Source organism: Paramormyrops kingsleyae, chromosome 1 (genome assembly GCF_048594095.1).
Source record: "Paramormyrops kingsleyae isolate MSU_618 chromosome 1, PKINGS_0.4, whole genome shotgun sequence".
Classification (NCBI taxonomy): domain Eukaryota; kingdom Metazoa; phylum Chordata; class Actinopteri; order Osteoglossiformes; family Mormyridae; genus Paramormyrops; species Paramormyrops kingsleyae.
In genome coordinates, this window is record NC_132797.1 from 12,276,607 (window position 1) to 12,291,742 (window position 15,136).

General features: G+C 47.0%; 1 protein-coding gene across 10 annotated transcripts in view; it reads right to left on the reverse strand.

Moving 5' to 3' along the window:
* Positions 1-1,669: 1,669 nt before the first annotated feature.
* The window catches only part of LOC111846505 (myotubularin-related protein 5-like), a 52,702-nt gene continuing 39,235 nt past the window's right edge, over positions 1,670-15,136 (reverse strand). For 4 of the 10 annotated variants that reach the window (XM_023816723.2, XM_023816732.2, XM_023816729.2 and 1 more), the window contains 20 exons: positions 14,745-14,920; positions 14,223-14,300; positions 13,026-13,162; positions 11,767-11,974; positions 11,342-11,538; positions 10,800-10,964; positions 10,499-10,594; positions 9,924-9,998; positions 8,917-9,089; positions 8,581-8,757; positions 8,348-8,449; positions 7,798-7,983; positions 7,205-7,331; positions 6,856-6,986; positions 6,481-6,714; positions 5,976-6,083; positions 5,617-5,831; positions 5,402-5,489; positions 5,139-5,270; positions 1,670-4,955 (listed from right to left, as the gene is read on the reverse strand). In XM_023816723.2, coding sequence (XP_023672491.1) covers positions 4,857-4,955; positions 5,139-5,270; positions 5,402-5,489; positions 5,617-5,831; positions 5,976-6,083; positions 6,481-6,714; positions 6,856-6,986; positions 7,205-7,331; positions 7,798-7,983; positions 8,348-8,449; positions 8,581-8,757; positions 8,917-9,089; positions 9,924-9,998; positions 10,499-10,594; positions 10,800-10,964; positions 11,342-11,538; positions 11,767-11,974; positions 13,026-13,162; positions 14,223-14,300; positions 14,745-14,920 — 2,904 coding nt within the window. In that variant the 3' untranslated portion in view covers positions 1,670-4,856. The remainder of the gene's footprint in view (positions 4,956-5,138; positions 5,271-5,401; positions 5,490-5,616; positions 5,832-5,975; positions 6,084-6,480; positions 6,715-6,855; positions 6,987-7,204; positions 7,332-7,797; positions 7,984-8,347; positions 8,450-8,580; positions 8,758-8,916; positions 9,090-9,923; positions 9,999-10,498; positions 10,595-10,799; positions 10,965-11,341; positions 11,539-11,766; positions 11,975-13,025; positions 13,163-14,222; positions 14,301-14,744; positions 14,921-15,136) is intronic. The other 6 variants (XM_023816733.2, XM_023816728.2, XM_023816725.2 and 3 more) reach the window with 5 other exon arrangements.

Below are 15,136 nucleotides of genomic sequence, written 5' to 3' on the forward strand. Positions count from 1 at the left end.
TTCAGCAGGATAATGCACTTGGCCACACTGCAAAAATTGTTCAGGAATGGTTTGAGGAACATAAAGTTCAAGGTGTTGACTTGGCCTCCAAATTCCTGAAATCTCAATCCGACCGAGCATCTGTGGGACATGCTGAACAAACAAGTCTGATCCATGGAGGCCCCATCTCACAACTTACAGGACTTAAGGGATCTGCTGCTGTCTTGGTGCCAGATACCACAGGACACCTTCAGAGGTCTTCTGGAGTCCATGACTCAACAGGCTGTTTTGGTGACACGAGGGGAACCCACACAACCATAGGCAGGTGGTTATAATGTTATGGCTAATTGGTGAGTATATCATGCTAAAACAAACTGTTTAACCTAACGACAAAAAAAAAACGTTAGAAGTTTAGAATGCTGTTAGCCATAGAGGAATGTAATAGTGCTGCAGATTGTGATTTATGATTACTGAGAGAAGGATTCCGTGCATCGGAAATCTATTTGTCCTCTTTGGACGCTCTGAAAGTCCACATACCAAAGTGCTGTGCATCAGACCTCTTTTATACCTGCTACAACCTGCTAAGTTGCATTCAAACCAAGACTTACCTCACAATGACTTGCTGTGAAATAGCTCCTCCTGGTGGCAGAAAACATGATTTATACCAGGAACATAACCTAGCCCAAGCTGCTGCCTTAACTTGATATCCCTGTATTTTGGACAGGACTCTGGATAAACTTTTGGGAAATTGATAAGAACATGTTTAGACAGGTTTCAATCTGGAGCATTAACAAATTTTCTTACAGCTTCTAAGTGTGAAAATTTGCCTGTGCTAAGAGTCATAACGACCCTAGGTCAATTCTGCTCCATTAAAAAAAATGGAACCATGATTCCTGACCTGAAAAATGGCACCATGACTCAGATCAGTGCTGGATGGATGATGAGACATTGCCAAGGAGCTTGTCTGCGATCTCAGCTGGATTGAACTGATAAAGATACCATCTTCTTGGTCTGCATATTACTTAATCATACGCATGTACATTAAAATAGAATACAAGTTTAAACTGGATATGACTGGTGTTGGCAGCATGAAGTTGAGAAAATGTCTCGCTGACAGAAGATGATGATCAATCGCTAAGGGGGGCCATTGGAGATGCCAGAAGATCGTGTTTTGAACATTAGAGTGTGATTTTCCTGCAGAGAATATTACAGGATGTAAGGAATGGAGAGTCTTGGTTACACTGTGCATCCTGAGGCCACGGTCCCAGGCTATACTCCAAGTAACTTACCAGTAAATAAAAGTTCTTTGTCCAGCACAACTTATGTAACTTTTTAAGCTGGAAAGTACTTTCTTCCTACAAACCCTTCAAAAGTCTCCTCTTAACCTTTCAGAAAACCCTACAAAATGTTTGCATAAGGGACACTCTAACATCTTAAAAGCCCTGTATAATTCCAGAGAGGCTGTAGAAACTATGCACTAAAACCACCACATCTAAATTAAGTGCCCCTCTCCGATATCCATGTTGGTCAATTTTACTGGAGACACTGTCAAATTTCCAAAGAAGGAAATAAAGGAGAATAAAAGATAAGTCAGAAGCGCACAAATCCAGGGTACTTGTTTAATTAAAAAAAAAAAAAAAAAAGACAATCTGACGGAATGGTTCAGATTCCAGAAATACTTTGTTTAAAAAAAAAAAAAAAAAAAAAAGCTTTGTAGAATGTACTGAGGATATTTACACAGAGGCAGACTACAGTGACTACAGTGGGAATGATGAAGCAGGGCTGTCAGCCATCTGTTTAGCCACAGGCAGCAGAGTTCATCAGCAGCATCGACACCGGCGCCGCATCACCGAACCGAGCATTAAGGGGCTACAGAGGACCACAACGCCAATAAAGGAGGGAGGGCTTTTTCCAAAATTGTTTACTTTTGAATAGAATTTGACAGTAAATTTTCAGAAGGGAAAAAAACAATGAAAATAAAAAAAGTAGCTGTGTTAATAGAGAAGTCAACCATGGCACATAGTGGATTTCTAATTTTAAAAATAAAGCGGTTTAAAGGGCAAACTCGATATTTTTTTGTTTTTACACAAGACAAAGTTAAATAAATTACTATCATACGTTACATAAAAATTTGTATGTACAAGTGACAATTATTAGAATGAACATCAACATTTCATAGGGAAGCTCGACGAGACACCACGTTCCTCACTATAGTGGTTGTGTACACAGGCGGTATGAAGAGGACTGTAAAAGCTAATATCCATAATTTGCCATAGTAGCAGCAGCTTTCACCCTCTCAACAAAGCAAATGAAGCACTGCATCGCTCTGGTCATTTCCTGCAAGTTAGGTGAACAATCTGTCAGCTGAAAGGAGATGCTCTTCCTTACAGAGGATGGGGCAGATGAGGCGAAATGGCCAGCTTTCGTTTGACAGAATGCTTCCTATGCAGATCCTATGTTGGACTTTAGAAAAACTATCAAGCATTTTAAAACTACTCTATGTCCCTCTAGGGAAAATTAAACTGCATTACTGCACCCTTGTGTAGCTTTTTAATAGAAAAAAAAAAACTGCGTTTTGGGAGTTTTACAGTACTTGCACAAAAAAAGGGCAGAAGGAAAAATGATTGGTTCAGAGAGATAGAGGAGGTAGGTCCAAGCAGCTAGAGGAGGTGGGACCAAGACATCTGATTGGTTGGTCCCACCTCTAGTGGCTTAGACCCACCTTTTCTAGAATTTCATCGATTATGTCTTTGGACCAATAATTTTTTTTATGCCCTCAGAATATTTTTGTGTAAGTAAAACTCCTATGAGATAAAAAAAAAAGGTATTTATGAAACGGCAATGTTATGGGATGTACTGCAGCACGCCCTTTTACAGATAAACCAGAAGCTCGCCAATGTGTTGGTATGACAAGGAGACAAACACATGAACCAACCCACACTGTTCGCCTTTCAGGTTTGAAAACATGCATGTTTCCCCCCAGGTGCCAAGCTTCACCTTGGGGACAGACTTGAGGAGTGAAAGAAAGCTTGACAAAGAGCAGAGCAACACAGTGTCACTCCTACCAAAAGCCGAACATCACACTCCAACTGACATATATACACACTTTCTGGAGTGAGACCCTATTATGAGGCATGAAGGGGAACAAAACAGTCCATAAGACTAGTGACTAGATGCTTAAAGGAAGACTGGTTTTGCACCTTGGCATTGTACAAATAAGTGACCCTCTGCCAGACAAAGGCTGGACTATTTACAGGCTTAACAGAGAAAAGGTAACTGGTTCCACCTAAAACACTGGTTGAAAATAAAAGCACGACGGTGAGAAACACACACCATGGCAACTAACAACTGTGGATGGAGGACTAAAATGGAGTTAAAAAAACTCACTCTCTGGAGTACACCAAGCCAGGAGACTAGGTGGGGTCAGGGCCCAAATCAATCTTTCACTTCCTCTCAGCAATCCTTACAACCTTTAAAGACACCAAAGAACTCATACAGTGTAGCACAAAAAAAAGCCATTGTTGCCACCAGATGGACAGGAGACATTTTTCCAAATGCCTTAACTGAATTGCTGTTTTCTATTATGAGAAAATGAACACATATCGCATGTGGGGTATGATCAGTGCCACCTGCAGGTCAAATATGGAATATACAGCATCTGATCAGTTTTGGTCAAAAGCAACGCAGAACAGCCACTGTTAATCCATATCCATGGAAAATGTCCCTATCTACTCCATTGTGGTCCAGGTAGCTTATCAGACTATTCCTGTGCCTCTTCCAATATCTATCAGACGACTTCCCTTTACTGCAAAGGCATCATTTCAGCAATCCAATGCTTGATAGTTTGCACTTGACCAGCAGATGGTGCTGTTCAGGTTCCATAAGAGTTGACAAGACAACCAACTGGGGGCTCCCACCGTCGTGCAGTGTAAACAAACTAGGAAACTCTAGTAAATCTGGGTTTCCCCAAACTTCTCCCTCCCCTTCTTACTCATAATAATTTGTATCTCTATGCATAAATTAATAAATGCAAGATTATATGTCCCTCTGTATCCTGAAACATCCCTTTTAGTTTTACACATTAATATCAGTTTCTTTTTTTTTAAAACACTTATGTATAAAGAAAAAAAACTATAGGTGTAGATAATAGCTGCTTTGTAAACAATCAAATGGATATTTAAAAGCTGTCAATGGGCTGATTACGATCATGGGTACCTTTGTACTGACATTAACTTGATGGATTATGAAGGAAACTCATATTCACAGTATACTGACTGCCTGCATGGAGAGACTGATATTTTCATTAGTCAAACACAAGGCTCACTTTGAATCCTTCATGAATCGCTTACAGGATGTCCGGCCCTGGTAGGCTGGGGGTTGCCTTGCAGCAGATCCAGAGGACAGAGGGGTGGGGCTTTCTGTCGACCCCCCGCCAGGGGTTAAAGTGCAACAGATGTACAGTACGTTGGGCCAGATCATCCCAAACCAGCACTGAAGGAGTGTGAGGAGCAAGGAGCTGAGAGTGGGGGAGGGACTTGCTTTCTGACAGTGCACCGGAGTGGTCTCCGTCTTCCCAACCAGGCCACCAGGCGTCAGCCTCGAACGCTGCACTTCTGTCCCCCGTCGCAGTGGTTCAGGGTAAACAGTGGTCAGTCATAGAGGAACAGGGTGGCAGTAACCAGCAGGGCTACCAGGGGACAGCGAGACTGTTACCTTCCGTGGACTTTCATAGGAGGGAAGAGAGAAACCAATACTGAGAGATGCCCCCTGTCCAGACCACCCCTCCCCCACCCAATCTCTGGCAGCTGAGGGATCCTGTGACTGGCTGTCTATTTGGTCCGTCCGGGGCTTCCCGAACCCTCCCAATAGAGAGGTTCCTAAGCATCCGACAGGCAGCTCTGCACACTGTCCATCCACAGCTGCGCATGCTGCGCATCCTGTGCACAGAAGTTATAAACCCTTCTTGTCGTCTTGAGCTGTGAAGAAAATAAAAATAAATAGATAAATCAGCAACATGTTAACAGATCATACACAAAATGAAGGACAACAACTCAAAAGTTTTTCCTGACATCAGGCTAGCGGGTCACTAGTTCACTTATAATTCAGATATAACAATGAAAACTCATGCACAGGCATATTTGAGGCCCTGAATGACTCACATCAAAGAAGGACTTCTCCTCCATGTTCTTGGGTGCCCCCATCGCAGGGGTGCCCGGGCTCACAGACTCCACCTCGGCCAGGTCGATGACGCCCTTGCACTCCTTGTCCTGACGATTGTCGTAGTATCGCAACTGTAGGGGATCAGGAGGAATGAGAGAGCTCTCTGAGGGGGGGGGGGGGGCTGATCGCTGAGTAATAGCAGAGTCACAACTACCATCACCACCACCACCTTTATCTACTTCTCAAATGAGTCACAATATACCTGGTGCTTTGTCTTGTCCAGCACAAACCAGCGAGGTCTCCATGGTTTCAGCAAAGCACCCTTCTTGAAAAGGATGCCCTCAAAAGACCTGGGAATACAGCAGACACAGACACAGACACACACACAGTAACTAATGAGCTTTGCATAAGCCACACAAGGCAGCCAGAATGTCAAAGAAGAGCATTAAACTCATGCAGAACATGACCGGCGCTCACCGGTTCTCACTCTCAGTGCTCTGGAACTGACTGTAGAGTGTACTGGTGCTGGGCCGGCCTGCCACTGCCCCCGCAGGAGAGGTGACGACGCCACTCTGCCCGTCCAGCCCCAGGTTGATGGAGGAGCCCACGGCAGCCTCCTGCAGGTAAAGGCCCTGGGAGCGTCGCTGGTGGCTGAGGTTGGATGACATCAGCAGGGAGCTGGAGAATGAGGCCTGGGTGGAGACACAGAAAGCAGAGTCTGCAAGCTTATCTGCAAAGCCTGTCACCTACAGGCTAGGAGGTAAATAGTAGTTTGATGCCATGCATATCATGTAAACTCTGGGAAAGATCCTGGTTGTCCAGCAGAGGAATCTCACCCTGCTATTGCCCTTCGTCTCTGTCCGCTGGGTCGTCTTGATCTTGTCCCAGGTGTCCTTCCACTTGTCTGACACCAGGCCCAACTGTGCCTCCAGGCTTTGCAGCTCCTGGCGGAGACATGTAATCAAAGCTGACAGCACTGGCCAATACTGCCGATGATGTTTTGTGACTGAGCATAACACAGGTATGTTCAGCTTGCAACGGCCACTACTAATGACCACTACTAATGACCATTTCAGCTCCGGTTCTTACTGTAATTTATCTACTTTGCAGACTGAAAGCCTATGAAAAACTATAAACAGCCTCTCTCCAGGTTACGATGGGGTTACGTTCCAATAAACCTATCATAAGGTGAAAATACACATGGTTTGGCGAGATTTCTGTTTCTTTCCGCGGGTGGGACCTCTGACTGCAGAGGGTTAAGGACACTTAAGGACACCGGTAATCCTGACTTGAGCTGGGTGGCATGGGGCAGGGAGAGATAGTCCGCAGGTGGTTTCTGACCTGGAGGAGTTTGGTTATGGCATCCGGCACCACCTTCATGTGGTTGTCATAGCAGGGCCAGACCACCTTGCGCTGGGACCGGGGTGCGGAGCTGTCTGCCTTCTCGCCTTCCTCGGCCGGTTCTGGCTTCCCCTGCACCAACTCCCAGTCATAGGAGGGGCCCTCTGACAGGGTCTCCTCTGTGTAAAAGCTCCACACCTTCAGGTTGGAGATGTAGCTGTAGGGCTTCAGCACCTGGATATGGGAGGAAGGAGGGAGGGTGATGCTGAAAGACATTGATAGTAACAGCACTTTACCACCAGGGGGCAGCTGAAATACACAGGGCTGGCAGGTTTCAGGGGTTGAAATTTGCTGAGCTGTTGTAAGGAGACTCACCTCGCCGTCTTCGGGGGCATACATGTAGTTGAAAAAAATCGGCGTCTTTTTGTTGAGTCGCTCGATGTAATCCCACACCGACTTGTAAACCTGCGGGTTCTTCCTCTCGCCCTTTTCTTCATACATCACACCTGCAGGGCGAGCAGGTCACTGTTAGACCGTGATGTCTGCTCCAGCACAGATGATACACTAACAGTACTCCTCCCTACCACAATATACTAATCAAGGTCAACTTAACATATGCTTAGCTGTTATGCAAAAATGCCCAGTTTTTAAATAAACCCCCAAGGAATTTCAGGCAAATAACGTCATTGCACTTGCAAAGGGGTTTAACGCTCAATCGCCTCACCCAGCTCGATCCTCTCGTAGTCGGAGTCCAGCAGGAAAGTTCGGAAGCGGTTAGAAACATAATGGTAAGCCAGAAACTTCAGGTAGTACTGACTGAACTCAAACTCCATAGGGAACTGCAGGTGAATCTGAGGGGGGGGGGGGGGGGGGGGGCGCATATATAATGTTCAAATTATTTCTTGAATATGCAACAAAGGCACAGTAGGCAATATAGGCTAATGGACAAATGTCATTTATAAACTTTCAATTCACTTGCTAAATTCTGAGAAAAACATTTTTGTTAATCTGCATATGGAATATTTTCCAGTGTCACGAACAGGACAGTGATTATTTTGAAACCTTTAATTTCGCACATTTGTCAAGTTGCTGAAGTAACATGCATGTAAATACAACTAATACACCCAGATTAATATAACTTTTTTCAACATAGGAAGGAATTTAATTAGAAATAAAGAATAACAGCTGTATTTGCCATTGAATGGAAAATTCTACTTCCATGAGAAAAGAACGATAAGGGAGGTAGCTGCAGATAACAGGACGGTGGCTCATCAGGAACCCCACCCCCCCATACTCCCCCCCCCCCCCTCCCACCACCTGATGCACGCAGTCCAGGAACTGCAGGAAGACGGGCGTGAAGCCGCTGCTTTGGCCGGCCAGCGTCTGGGCACCGCGGTGGCTGAAGCGGTGGCCAAATGACAGCCACTCCTTCTCCACCAGCAACCTGAAGCCGTCGAAGGTGCGGTAGTACGGGTCCGACAGGAGCTGGACCAGTGAGACCACCTGTGGAGGGGGACGGCAAGAGCCGTGAAAAGAGCATCTGAGAGCAGAGCACGTCGGCGCCCCCTACAGAAGCCAGGTAAAGGCAGAGGAACCGCGACAACCAACCTACCTCCAATTAAATGCCATAGAAAGTGTGCAAGAGGTGAGAGGCTAAGCACCAGACATTACCAAACCCGTCCAAGAAGGGCTTTGGGTTCCCTCAGGAAGTAAATATCCAGAAAAAGCCCCATAATAAAGCGCAATGATGTCTGGCTGAACTGCATCCCATTTGCAAACTGGCTATAAAACTGTTAAACAGTAGCATGACTTATGTGAAGGATGGACTGAGGCTGACAAGCGTGCTCTTTCGGTGATTTTGGGTTACCTGAGTGGTAATGTCCCAGCCGTCCTCCAAGCTAACCATGACCGAGGAGCCCAAGTCCAACAGTTCTACTACTAGCACAGACACCTGCAGGACCTTGTGAAGCTGGGAGGGGGCAACACAAGGAAAATATGTCATAATCCACTAAGCTTCAGAAACCACATGCATATAGGGAGAGCGATGTAAGCATCACAAAAAAAGTGTCACAAAAGAAACCAACGAAGAGTGCGCATTACCAGACACATCCACTCGGACTCTTCTAGACATCGGTAGAAGGTCATGTTGGGGTCGGTAGAGGTGGAGCTGGGCACACAGGCCTTCATCAGCTTCCTGAAGCTGGTCTTCACCTGCCGCACGTCGAACACCTCGATGGGAACCACCTCCCACTGCTGGAAGGAGTCCTGCTTGGTGCCCTATAGGTCGCACAATCAGACAGCTCTGCAAGACCTGCTTAGATCTCAGTCTCCTTGAGAATTTCACACAGTGTGCCACACGTACGGTTCCTCAGTTGCGGACACAGCAGTTCAGTTTGGACATACCCGGGCTGTGAGACCTAAGACTGGCCGGCTCACCTTCAGCTGAGACTTGTCCCCGATGATATAGAGGTAGGCTCTTTGTTGCCGCAGGAAGTGAGTGTCGGCTGGGCCTCCGTTGGCCTGGGGGGATTCCTTACTGGCCAGCCTGTTCCCCATGTCGGGGTTGAAGGTACTCAGGCGGTTGCTGTTCCGAATGCTGCCCCACTTGCCTGTGGGAGGCGCATACATACAGGAGTCAAAGACCACACAATGCCAGTCTATACCCACACTCTCGGCACAGACGAGCAGCACCCAAAGTGGTTTTTGGTGGTTCTCAGGCAGGATAGTGGACAAGGTCCTTCTGATGCTTTTGAAGAAGGAAGTTTAGCCAATGTCTCTCTCATTGGCTGTGTTTAAACAGCTGACAGAGCTCTGTATTATCTGTAACTGTCCTTGAGGCTACATGAAGATAGCAGACTATCAGCTGCTTATCAGCAGATTGTCGGAAGGACACATTGCCTAGTAACAAGTCACGGGGAAAGTCAACATCAGTTCTACAAATGCATTCTACAGACTTGCTTTCTTGAGTTGAGACTTTCACTTTCACTTTCCTGTTACCATGCATTTCTCTGTGTCATTCACTCTTCATGACTGCCTCATTAAAACCTCACAGGACAGATACAGAAGACTCAGTCAAGGACTCGGCGCTTGTAACTGAAAATGACTGCTGTCCCCCCACACTGCTGAGAAACCAAAAACTTTTCACCACAAGAAAAAGGCCGGTAAAAGCCATAATTACCAGCCTGAGAGGACTTATTTTGAGAAAGACAAATCAGAAACAGGGAAAGATCTGATGTTAGCAGCTGCCGGCTGCTATTTCAGCACATTTAAAGCTACTCAAAGTGAGCGCTAGGCGAACATGGACAACACAAAGTTAGTCCTGAAAGTGGCAAACAACGATTCACAGTACTGTGGCGCCGGCTAAGAAGGGCTGACACTGCTGTTAGAGAGCTGATTGGTTAGATTTCACTCCATGCCACGAGGGCCTGCTTGGTCCACAATACCTCTGGGAGAGTTTCGGGTCTTCCCTGAAGCTCTCGGGTGAGAGAGGGACACTACCCTCCCTCTCTGACCTAGCGCTGATGTTAAACAGGACAGAGACTCCCATTACTAACAGTGCAGCTGCTCAAAGGAAACACACTGTCGCCGCCCTACTGGGTGTAACAGAAGCTGGCCTCTCCACCCTTAACACTCACTTTGAGGGGTAATAAAATATAATCCCATCCTCCATGCTCCAACATACTAGTGTGGAGTTCCAGCTACATATTCGATAATGAAACACAAATAATATACATTTACATAAAACTCAGGCTCAGTCACAAACACAATGATATTGGTCTCATTTACACAACAGATGTAGTGAGGTAATAAGAACATTTAGTGGGATTGATTCATAGATAGCATGTAAATTCATGTTTGGCTTCTCCAAAAAAAAAATCAACCTGGTTGAGGTCTACCTAGCAAAGCAAGCATGGTAGATCCCTATAGCCGATGCGTGTCGGCTTCCTCTCCAGCATGGACACCAAGCTGGGAATATACAGGCACTCCTAAGGTTACAGAGCGAGATGGGACCCCTCACCTCCTCTGCTGAAGGTACCAGGCGTGTCCTCCCTGCTCCCCATCACCTGCTTCATCAGGGCGCCAATCTTGGGCTGCCTCACTTTGTCTGACGAGTCTGGAATCAGTAAGCAGACACAGAGGAGCAAACACCCATTAGCGTCTGATATGGAAACCCAGGAAAAGCATCTGGCTGGCCATGTGAAGGTCATGCTCAGCGGGTCTCTAAGGGCTGTTTCATGAGATGCAGTTTCGTTTCACTGATTGTTGTTTTCAGAAAGTGACACAAATGCCTCAGACAGACTGGTGCAGGCAGAACCCACTGGGATGGGGGTGACGCTGGTGCTGACCGGAGCCGCTCATGTGGGCCGAGGTGAAGCCGCTGAGCGTGTTCCTGCCGCTGGCGTCCGAGTAAGACGGCATGGAGCTGACGATGGCCTGCAGGTATTTCTCCTGTTCCAGGCTGGTGGAGTCCGTTTGGGAGGGACCTTTATGGAGAACAACAGTACTGAAAATCGTTGTCATGGGAGGCCCAAATTCTGCACGATGGGAACGTAACAGTTCACGTTTAGGAAAAAAAATCCACCGCATCAGGAAATACTCAGGTTTTTGATACAATAGCAAAACCTCAACCACCTGAGAGTACTTTAGAGAAAACCCCATCTAAATCAGTAAGCTTCGCAAATACATATATTTCACTGCAAATACCGTGGGAGTACCGTGTGTGCTTAGGGGAGCACTTCTACACCCTTGGATCTTCTCATTTGGCCCCAAACCACAGCATGTTGGCTACATGCAAATCTTCATACAAGTTCCCCTGGCAGCGGACATGGGAACGTGTCTCGAGCCGTAGACAGGGTCTCACCTGCACTGGGGGTGTTGGGGGACTTGAAGAAGCCCACCACGCCCTTCGCATGGAGGCCTGCGGAGCGCAGCAGTACGGCCTTGGTGCGGGAGCTCCTCCAGCAGACCACCGGGAAGCGGCACTGTCGGTAGCATCGCGAGATCCGCTGCAGGGTGGGGTCCTGGATGCTCTGAGGTACGATGAGCAGCCCGGGGTAGCTAAACCAAGAGAGCGCTCATTCAAACACAAAGATCGTCTGACCTCCAGCAACTAAATCTCAGACAGAGATAAATCTCTCCGGACAGGTCTAACCGCTGGGCTGAAACAGTGACAGCAACCTTGATGTAATTAAGTACTTCAGCGACATCGGAAAGAACTGGAAGATAAATAAGCCTAGCTAGATGATGATTCCGAAGGACGGCAGCCTCTCGAGTGACCGGGCTCACCTCCGGCACACGGTGTACATGCGGTTGACTGTAGAGATGCGGAAGGGCTCATTCTTGGAGCGCGTCAGGCTGTTACTGAGCGTGCCCAAGCCCAGGCGCTGGTAGTCCCGACAGCAGGCCCGCTCCACCACGCCACTCATGGTCTGCCGGTCCGACGACTTGATGGTGGAGGACAAGGTGAGTGAGGTCTGCTCCATCTCCTCCGACACTGAATGACAGTGGGGAGACAACGGCTTAAAACTCACTCTAAGAAGGGTTGAAAATACCAGTAACCAGAACACCACATGAAGCCATAATACAGGGAAAATTAACAAAACTTTGAAATTGTTTGAAATGTACCTAAATCAGAACATAATAAACAAGAATAAGATGCCATATGTCAGGGGCATTGCTAGAATCTTCCACCCCGACACCCTCCTAAAATAACCGAAATATGATTATTGCTACATGGTAGAGAGATGACACTGAATTCACTCTTCCAAGTCTTTCTCTGAATATCATAGCACTAGGGGTGGGCAATATGGCAAAAATATTGTGATTTTTTTCAAGTAGGATCATGATCCACAATCATATCACGATTCTAAGTCTATTTTGCAACTTAACAGGACAACCAATCTAAATTCCCCTATTTGAAAAAACATAGCCCTATAAGATGATAAACCTGAAAACAAACACACTCAGCATACTTTTGTTTTTTTTTTTTTGAGGCAGTTAAAAAGGTTTGCTGTGCTGCCTTCCGACATGCGAATCTTGTTTTTGTAAATGTTGCAAATAACCATTTGCCCTGTGTCAATTTGGAAAACCCAGACTATTTCCATATTACTGACGTGGGATTCTTTTTAGGGACCAAATCCATGGACCATGTCATCCATGCGGCTCTGTCTGTGGCCAAAATAGAAAATATATGTTGAACTTTTTGGCTCAAAAGATTGAGAGGATGAAATCCGAAGCACTACCGACTGTTTATTGGTGTGTCGAAAAGGATTTGGCTGGCAAAACTACTTTAAAAGTGTGTACGAGCCATAGAACTGCAACAGACACCAAGTCCTGGACTAGGACTGCTCTGATGTATGGAATTCTGAAAATGAGAACGTCTGAGCCAATGAAGTCATTGGGGGCTCGTTCAGATTTATTTGGAGCTTTTGCCTGAGGCTGGTGATGCGTCTGCCAAACTCATTGACGCTCCTGCAGGAATGAAGACACTGGGTAATGAAAGGTCATAACGAGAAGAAACAGGATGTTTACAGCAGAAGACATACCGGAGATCTCGTCCTCATCCAGCGGAGGCTGGACGCTGCCCCGGGTTTCCCACGTTGGGGCCTGATACTTCTTTCGCGTCATGTATTGCCGGCCGATGGTCTTTTTGGCGCTTTTCACCAGGCTCTTAGAGAGTGTTCTGCGGGACGGGAGAATCCCATTGAGGCTCCGGGCAGTACCGGAAAGAGCAATGTTTGGAGAGGAGAGGACAAAGCCCTCCCAGCAGCAGGGGGCAGCAGCTCTCCAGACAGCTGTCTTGACAGGCCGTGCAAAGGAAGTGACACAGTCTGCGCTCGAGTGCGCAGCCTCGGGCGAGAGAAGGTCAGGGAGGAAACAAGGTTGAGGTAAAACAGGAAACGCTAGGCCATCTGAGAGAAGTAAAAGACGACCAGGTTTCACACCCACGCCCAAGAGCTGACAAAACACCGTGTGGGTCAGACCCACCCACTCACAGCCCACGGGGGCACTGACTGCACATGCCACTGGCTCAGGACGGACACACCGACTGAGCCTCCAGTGTGTACAGTGCCCGGAAGAGCAGTGCTTTGGTGGTGAGACAGATGGAGGTGTGTCAGGTCATGCAGTGGTATCAGGTCACTGGAGAGGCTCCAGACACCGAAGCGATCACCAGGCCTGGGCTAGACCACTAGTACTGACATGGATCGAAGGCCAGGACTGCTGCTCGAATAATCCCAGGAGAGCTATGCTTTTTGTTCATAATTATGAACTGTTCAAGAAACAAAAGTGGGGGAAAAAGCTAAGCTAAGGATTTTGTCAGCTTGTCTGCATAGAAATGCATTGAGTTATGTTCAGTCAGCAGTAATTATTTTCACATCAGAAATGGGAGCACTTATCAAATGGCCCCAAATGGTATGGCTTAGGTCAGCCTTTCCAGAAAAGATGTCCGGACATCAATCCACAGTGCATTTGTTTCTGAATATCCCAGTAATCTTTATAAATGTATAAAGTTACGTCTGCACTTACTGTGAAGTTCTATGGGTAATTTATTCAGAGGGTTTTCTTTTTCCTGCATTTAAATGGCTGTGCCACACTGGCGAATGGAAAAAAAATAGATAGATGAGCCATGACATTTTTCTGCCATGAATAATTCAGCGCCAGTACTAGTGTTCTTTCCGTGGCAGCCCGGGAAGGGAGTAAGGAGAGAGGGAATGTACGCGGAGTGCCTGCAGCGGCCTTACGTAGTGGAGGAGCTCAAACGGGCCAGCGTGTAAACGCCGGACTTGATGCCGTGGAGCGGCTCGCTCGTCTGCCAAGAGCTGAGGCATAAACACACACAAGACGCGCATCACGCCGATTATTACAGAATGGTGGCTGATGATCAGCCACGCTATTTCGGGGCACCTGATTTGTTAAAAGGAGAAAGACTTTTTCTTTGTAGACAAGCAAACGGCATGGGACTGAGGCACACAATTTCAACAACACTTAACTATTAACACGGTGCCTCAAAGATGGGTTAAATTATGCAAGAAAATTATGCAGTATGTATTTCCTGTTGGCAGGCCACACATTAAAATTAAATAAGACATTAACTAAAGACTGGGGAGATGTTTAAACCAGCCATTCCTCACACAACCTCTGAAAGATTCAGGAGAGCATGTGTTACAGAGCAGTACGATATGAGAAGCTCAGATGGAGCTCTGTCGGCACAGGCGTGGGCCTGAGTCATCTCGGCGGCTCCACATGCAGCCTCTCCATCTTACTTCAAAGACTGATTCTTGTCCTTGTGCTTGTGCTCCACCACCATCTTGCCCGACTGGCCCACGGTGAAGGCGAAGGTGCCGTGGACGTGTTGGGGGTACCGGAGCTTGTGTAGGTGCTTCCGGAAGACCTCCGCCAGGTCCGAGGCAACCTCTTCGTCGAATGCGATCTTCAGCAGCTGCGGACGGGATGGAGCAAGCAGCAGAAAAATGTTCTAAGTTGCTAGACATGCATTATATGAAGACCAGCAAGGCGCCGAAATGGCTCCTTGAAATGGAAACACATTACATAGATCTGATTTATTTATTAGACACTAATGCCATGATCGGTTGGGATGATGAAAGGCTGAAGAGCAGAACGGGAGCATGGTGGAAGGACACGTGGATGAAGGGGC